At 47.8% G+C, this 7,682-nt stretch overlaps 1 protein-coding gene across 1 annotated transcript in view; it reads left to right on the forward strand.

The window, feature by feature from the left end:
- adamtsl3 (ADAMTS-like 3) overlaps positions 1-4,594 on the forward strand; it is a 185,553-nt gene extending 180,959 nt beyond the window's left edge. Inside the window, exons 29-32 of the mRNA XM_085356359.1 lie at positions 1,523-1,727; positions 1,810-1,913; positions 2,963-3,177; positions 4,046-4,594. Coding sequence (XP_085212485.1) covers positions 1,523-1,727; positions 1,810-1,913; positions 2,963-3,177; positions 4,046-4,164 — 643 coding nt within the window. The 3' untranslated portion in view covers positions 4,165-4,594. The remainder of the gene's footprint in view (positions 1-1,522; positions 1,728-1,809; positions 1,914-2,962; positions 3,178-4,045) is intronic.
- The last annotated feature ends 3,088 nt before the right edge of the window (positions 4,595-7,682 follow it).

Here is a 7,682-nt window from a genome sequence, read left to right on the forward strand (position 1 = left end):
CTCCTGTCACCTGCCGACGTGTTTTATTAAAGGAACTTCTTCAAAAACAAGCGAGAGCAGCGCTTCCTGTGAGCGCCGCCGCGATATTGACAGATTATAGCATAAAGCTGCCGACTGACTGACATTTTTCCTTTCCCGCTCTGAGTTTCGTGCCCGCGGTGCGTCAGCTCCTTCGCACGCCGACTTTGATGAGCAGAGGGTCGGCCGCTAATGAATCACCGAGAGCAGCAGAAGTGTAACTCTCAGCAGAATCTGCTCACCCCGAGTCCCCCCCGCTGCTGCCAGCCCTGCCAGCCTGCCTTTACCCATCATACAGCCCATCAGTCAGCCCCCCCTCCGGCTCTGCTGCCACACACTGAGTCAGCTTCACTCGCTAATGCAACACAAATGACCCGCTGTTAGCTCGGCTCGGGATGCAACTGTAGTGCTGCAGGCTGACGGAGCTCTGTGTTTACAGCTACAAGCATGGGTGGAGATTTCAGTCCGGGGGGGGGCATTGTAATTCATCTCACCTCAAGCTTTAGTGCTCTTTGGCAAGTCTGTGGTCACGGGTTGGATGGAAATCATTCTTCCAAAAGAATAAAATAAAAATACTCCTCGTTTGGTCTGATGGAGGAGCCGAGTGCTCTTCCCACAGTTACTCAGTTACACAGTTAATCGTGGAGCATCGCTGCCATCAGGACACGACAGCTTGTTCCCGTTTACGCAATTTCAGAAATTAAGCAGCGTGTCGGTTTTTCAGGCTCTTCTGTTCAATCGAGTCTCAGAAATTTGGGCGCCATATTTGACGCTCAGCGTCGGTTGAGAATCACTCCATGTTTTTATCGTCTAAGAAACAAACTTCGCTCAGACTGCAGGTGTCAAAGGCAGACCTGAGGTGGCTGTAAGGCTCTTTTTACAACAAACCTGCTCTATGGGACGCCACTAACAGGAAGTTTAGGCTTCTACATTTTAGGTTTCACTTTAACATCTTAGTTTGAGCTTTTCGAGCTCTACATGGTGAAGCTCCCCAGTGAATCTCTGACCTGCTTCTTCCCCAGCAGGGTCAGGTCTTCAGGTCAGAGGTCACTGTTGGTCAAACCTTTTCAGGCACTGAGGCTGTGGACTTGTCCTCTGTCGTCTCCACGCTGTGCAGACTCTGCTGAAGACATTTCTATACAAACGAGCTTTTAATAAATTTTCATTGTTTTATTCAGATTTCTGGTTTTATTGTGAAGCACTTTGTGATTTTTATCTATTTTTATCTATGAATACATTTCTTCAGTGACATTTCCTCTTAAGAGGACCTGGACTGTGCCAGCAAAGATGGCAGCATAACAGCCTCAGGATTCCCATCGTTCCGCCTTTTCCTGTAGTTTGTCACCCCTGGTTTCCTCGGGAGGAGCCTGAGAGGAGTTAAAACGAGACGAGCGCAGCTTTGACAGATTCTTCTTTCCAGGAAGAGACGAAATGTTTGGACGGAGTTTCATTTGAAGCTTTTTATTGCGTTTGTGTGCTTCGTGTGTCGCTGTCTTCGTGTCAGATGGTCGGTGTCGGAGTGGTCAAAGTGCTCGGCCTCATGCGGCGCCGGCCAGAAGCAGCGGCGGGTCACGTGTCAGCAGCTCGACGCCGGAGGTGCGGCGAGAACGCTGCCGGCGGCCGCCTGCGAGGGGACGAGTCGGCCGGCGGACACGGAGCCGTGCTCCGCCAATAACTGCCCCGTCTGGGTGACCAGTCCGTGGGGGAAGGTAGAGTCAGACGTTTAATCAGACATGTGCACGTGACACGGTGTAGGCAAGTCGCCTTCAGCTGTGACTGTTTGAATCTTAGTGCTCGGGGAGGTGTTTGGGCCCCACCACCACCCTGCAGAAGAGATCGGTCGTCTGCCAGCACGCCAACGGCTCCTCCTACACAGACTGTGACCTCCGGAGCAGGTACGCACGCACTCAGACACCAAATGACTCTTTCATACAACTGAAATGTTCCCAAACTGTTCGATCTGTGCGTCACTCTGGCTTCTACCTGTGTCGGTCTGCAGGTGTGTGTTGTTATACACTGAGCGCTATTATCTACCAGCACTGCATTTTTATTGAACGTCGTATTCTTCTTATTATGTGTCCTGGGTCTGTTCGCCACCCCAGTCAGGTGGAGGAGCAGCGACTCTGACCAACCACAGCCTCGTTCTCTCGGTCGCTGCTCACATCTCGCCGCCATATGTGAGGGCGGGAACACGGATCAGCCGGCGATGTGACAGATTTGCTCACAGTCAGCTTCTTTGCTGCAACAGATCGTCCGTCCGTCTGCTGATCCCCTCGGTGTCAGATGCCTGAACTCGACCGCTCGGGGCAATCCCAGTGTGAGGCGGAGCTCCGAAACCTGAGACCGCAGAATCCTCCACCCACCAGCTGAATCACTGACAAAGAGCAGCCATGATGGAGTCCATCAGCCACCAGGAACAAGTAAACTGAGTACCTACCATGTGATCAGAGCTGCTCCTCTTCTACAGAGACCTCAAACCCGTAAAGCTAAACACGCTGCCGTTAGTTTGGCTCACGATGTGCTCGGGCACGCTGGCAAGCGGCTGCTGGATCGAACCGTTGCTACCTTCCTGTTTTCTTCTTCTTCCTGCCGAGCGTCGGGCAGATCAGCAGGTGGAGTTTGCCCATCTACGGCCACGAGAACAGCTGCACCACATCCAGTGTTCTTTCTGCTTCCAGGCTGAGAACTTCCTGCGTACAGCGATGGAGTCGTTCTTTGTAAAATGGCCAGCAGAGCACGGCGACCTCTCTTTAACCTGCAGGATGCTTAATTTGGCTCCCATGGCAACCACTAACTGAATAAATATTTATTAAAACCTCACAGGTAGAGCTGGATGGCGTTGTGCTCACAGCTCTAAGCCAGTAGCGCCGACCGAGGCGGAGCAGAACTGACACCATCAGAATTCATCACCAATCCCATCAATAACTCCCAGTCTCTCTTTCAGACCGGTGTCCGTGCGCAACTGTTCCTCTGACCTGTGCGATGTTCAGTGGCGTCCCGGTGCGTGGCGAGCATGCACCGTGGTCTGTGGGAGTGGCTTCCAGTCCCGCAGGGTGGACTGCGTTCACAGCAAGACCGGCCGGACTCTGGCCGACCAGCACTGCGCCTGGCTCCAGCGACCCTCCACCTGGCAGCACTGCAACACCGCCACCTGTGGGAGTAAGTCTGCGCCGCGTCCTGCGCTCTTTAGGTGAAGCCGTTAAATACGTAAACCTACAGCTGACCTGTGGCGTGTGCGATCGGCCACGTTGGACTTGTTTTATTCAAACCGCTAAAAAACCCTGAAGGTTTCTTAAAGTTTCATGTAAAAGTTTATGCAGATGAATTTCACCTTTGTGGGCTTCGGGCGCTGCACAGTCAGGCTGATTGGAGCAAACCAGGCAGGCAGCAAACCAGCAGCTCTGAATGACAATCAGTAAATGTTAAATGCTTCATTTTAATCACCGGCGGCGGCGCTCCTCGTACGTCACGACATCCTGGACGCGGGCCGCGCTGTCAGCAGCTCACGAGGTGATGTCAGTGTCAGAAAACTCACAGCTGCCCTCAGCCCGTCATTTTCACCCGCTAACGTTCAGAAAAATGAAAAACCTTCCTGTTTTTGAGCTTCGCTCGATATCGACACGTATCGATCGCCTCATGCAGGTGGTGGCGTTAGGTTGGGTGCAGACTGCGTCAGCCCCGTCGGCCCGTCAGCAGGAAACGCTGAACTGGATAAGCAGAAGAAAATGGGTGGATGGGCTTAATGTTTTATTCAGTGTGACTTAGAGCGAGTCAGGTGTTGGAGTTTGTGTCCTTAAAAAGATGCACCGTGTTTAACGTGAGAAGGATCCAAACTTCTGTTCAGAGTGTTGTGAGGCACGGTGGTCACAACTTATAGCAAAACAAGATAAGGAGGAGTCTGTGGGCGCGCACGGCCTCCCTGTCGTTTGGAGAACCATCGAAAACCTAAAACCTCCAGAAACACACCTGTAATGTTTTTCACGGTGCTAAATGTGAGATGAGGTGTTCATCGTGCTTCTTCCTGCAGGTGAATGCGAGGACACCACCCAGTACTGCAGTGTGGTGAGGAGGCTGAGGCTGTGCCATGTGGACACGTACAAACAGAGATGCTGCAGCTCATGCCTGCGTGGCGTTGACTCCACCTAGTGGCGGTGGAAGGTTTTAACCGCACGCACACACACACACGCACACACACACACACGCACACACAGATGGGTCTACAGGAGGCGGGAGCCTGAGCAAAGACTAAGACGGACAGCCCGTGAGTGCACGCCGACCCCAACGAGCTTCAGCGTGAATCTTTCACAAACTGAAAGGAAATCTGACGACAGGACGAGCGGGCTTGACTTTCTGATCTGGACTAAACTGTAACATGAAGACAAGTGTTCACTATGTGGATCAAATAAAGTTTGTGATTTTCCTACACAGACAGCTAGTTTCCCGTGAGATTTAAAGAAGCGTGTTTTCTTGTCAACGAGATGGTCGGTCTGCCAGCAGCACGTGACGCCTCTGCAGCGTCGCGCTTTTGTCTCTGATCTCTTTATTTATTTGTGCAATTCTTCAAAAATGTTTTTATAAAACGCCACAGTTAAAAACAGAAAAAAGGAAGTTCCAGTTTGTTACAGCTCGGGTCGTTTCTGCTCCCGGCGTCGTTTCTGTGAACGTTAATGAAGCCGGACGAGTGACACGGACGGTGTCCGAGCGAGACGCGAGGGTCAAAACTGACTCGGCTGCTAAGAAACTGGAGCGGTCCTTTAATCGGGCCCTGCCGTTACATCGGTGTCGCCGTGCCTCAGCTGCTCATTCCTTCACCAGAGTCCAAGTTTCCCAGCTTTTCCATCCTGATGAGTTCGACTGACACTGAATTCTTGTTTTCTTTGAACATGAAATAATTTTAAAGCATTGCCTTTAAAATCCTGCACTTGTTTCTGGGATGAGCTTCAGTGTTCAGTGCTTGTTTGATTTCTTTACTGATCTAAGCCGTGGTTCAGTCTTTACTTATTACAACTTTTTTTTTAAACAAGTCGATTCAGTCCAGCAGAAATGTCTCCATAAGTGAGCCGAGATGTAGGAAAATAAAGTTAAATAAGACAGAATTTATATGAAGCCTTACTGAAAGTATCGTCTTTATAATTTACCAGTAAAATACTGTAACAAAATTAAGAAGTAATGAAAAAAGCTGCTTGAAATAGAATAAATATTCACTTCAGCACAAATAAAACACGACATGAAATCCAGACTACAGAAAGTAAACAGATTTTTAATTCAGTTTTATTTCTTTTTATGGACCCAAATCACAGCAGTCTGAAGGTGAAGAGCGTCCGACCCAACCTCTTCACAACACAGACTGTATACAAAAGATGGACGTCACCACCGTGACACCGCCCACTGACTCGTTAACGTGACATGTAGTGACGTGAGGTTCTGGCTCCTCAGTTATAAAGTATCAATACAATAAATAAGTATGAAAGATCAAAGTAGTGACGAGGCCACGGACTCATCAGTGGACTGTGGGCTCATTTCCACCCAGATTTACTTTACAACCAGAAGATTCGCCCCCTGCTGGCCAACACAAACAACGCAGGTTTAAGACGGAGAAGCTCGTTCCATCTTTCATGTACAGCTTCTGTGTGGGCACAGCTGTGATAACCCACCACAGCTGTTCTTCTAAATCGGTAAACAGGGATGCTTCCTGAACCTCAGAGCCACACAGTATGAGCAGTTTTTTGGTGATACCACGTTTCTGCTGCTGGTGGAGCTTCAGTTTGCCTAAGCACGGATGTTCTAACCCGCCTCTGATCCTCAGCCGTGACAAAGCTTTGTAGAATAATTTCAGCTCACACTAAGACACCAGCGCCACACTGATTTCCACCGACGGGGTCTGCTCATGTTACCTTTGTACAGGTCATCATACCGACGTGCTGCATTGTACAGTGTCCTGTATATACTGTGTTCTAAGTGCAATATCGTACTCTGAGTGTAGACTGTGCGAGGCCTTTATTTTCTTACTTCCTGTTGTATTTTTAACTCCTGTTTAGGATATAAAGCACTCGTATTGTGTACGTTGATCAGGTGGTGCGTTCGCTGCCCCTCGCCTAGTTTGATTTGCATGTGATGTTTTCTTGCTCCGTTGTGACAGACCACTCATTAACGTGTTCAGTGTTTCTCTCTGGCTGCTGATGACTGCACGGTACGGCCAATCGGATGTGACGGCATCGCGCTGCTTGCGGACGTCCAGCTTGGCTGAAAGAACGTGCGACAAATCATAAATATGCTTCAGGTGACAGTGCAAAGGAATAAAGACCGTTTGATCACTTCATGACTGCTGAGCTGCTTTTTGTTTGCATTTGAAAATAAAAATGTTCCCAGAGAGCGATGAGAGTTTGTCACTGACTCAGACACGGGTCCACATCAAGTGATATTCAGGTGTTTCAGGGCGAGTGGCCCACACCATCTTTGCTGGTGTGTTATGGAAAAGGGGGCTTTAAAGGAAACTTACACATTTCACTGGGAAAGGAACATAAAGGGGGGGGGGGGCACAATTTGAGGCATCATCAACAGGTGTACACATGGTGTCAGAGGCTCACAACCCTCTGTGTGTGAGATAGAAACTTCTAATTCCTGATCATGTTTTGGGAGTAAAAGACGTTTTTGTTGGAAACAAAGAGAGACCCGCTCCTGTCTGAAAGTTTGGTGAATGTGAAGCTTTTAAAAAAAAAAAAAAAAAAAAAAAAATCCCAGCTCTTCTTCTTCACTTTTAAATTTTATTGCCCCCCCCCTCCTATGATATCTACAACGGCGCCTGCAGAGGTGAGTCTAGATGGTTTACACTGGTTATGACGTTTTTAGCCGTTATCATCATTGAAACCATTATCAGCTGGGTCATGACACATTCTGGGTGATACGTGAGTTAGAGCAAGAAGTGTGTTAAAAAAACAGATTGTCCCAAATCAGATTATATATTAACTGGTATCTACACACCACCAACATACGAGATAACTCACAGGAAGTGCCTCCAGCCGCTGATCATTGATATGTTTTGTGTCCGTGTTTATAATAATAGTCTGTAGTCAGCAGTATAAAAGAAGCAGTTATGTAATAAATGAAAAGTGATTTTAGAAATATCCCTGTGACTCTGCATTATTCTACCTATTCTGTGTTTTACATCATAATCAGTTCTTTATATAAGAACTTTTGGAAAAGTCGTATTTAAAAATGGGAATTTCTCAGATTTCTGGTGGCGGGGGTCGGGGCAAGCAGGGTTTTTTTTTTTTCTTTTCAGGTGAATTTCCATTTAATGTCAGAATTAATTCTGAATGAATAAATACATTTTTAAATAATTAAATGAGTCAATAAAAGTTAGAAATAAATAATTTATTAAATGTTTTAAATTAAATGAATAGGCATTTAATTAATTATTGAAAGATTTAATTAATTCCAATTCGAATTGATAAACGAAACATTTATTAATTATTTAATGGCGTATTCAATCAATTCATTTTGTCACTCCTGGCCCTCCATACATCCTCCGTGACGTTTACATCCGTTTAAATGCTGACTTGGTTTGAGAGGCGGCGCGTGAACTCAGCGGCTCCAGGACGAAGCTCTTTTTTCCCCAAATGCTCCTGAACGCAGCTAGGACGTATGCCAATGGGCGTGGTTAA

This window comes from Diplotaxodon limnothrissa, linkage group LG1, assembly GCF_057381915.1.
Source record: "Diplotaxodon limnothrissa isolate DT_005_m linkage group LG1, D_limnothrissa_male_GT1.1, whole genome shotgun sequence".
NCBI classification, from domain to species: domain Eukaryota; kingdom Metazoa; phylum Chordata; class Actinopteri; order Cichliformes; family Cichlidae; genus Diplotaxodon; species Diplotaxodon limnothrissa.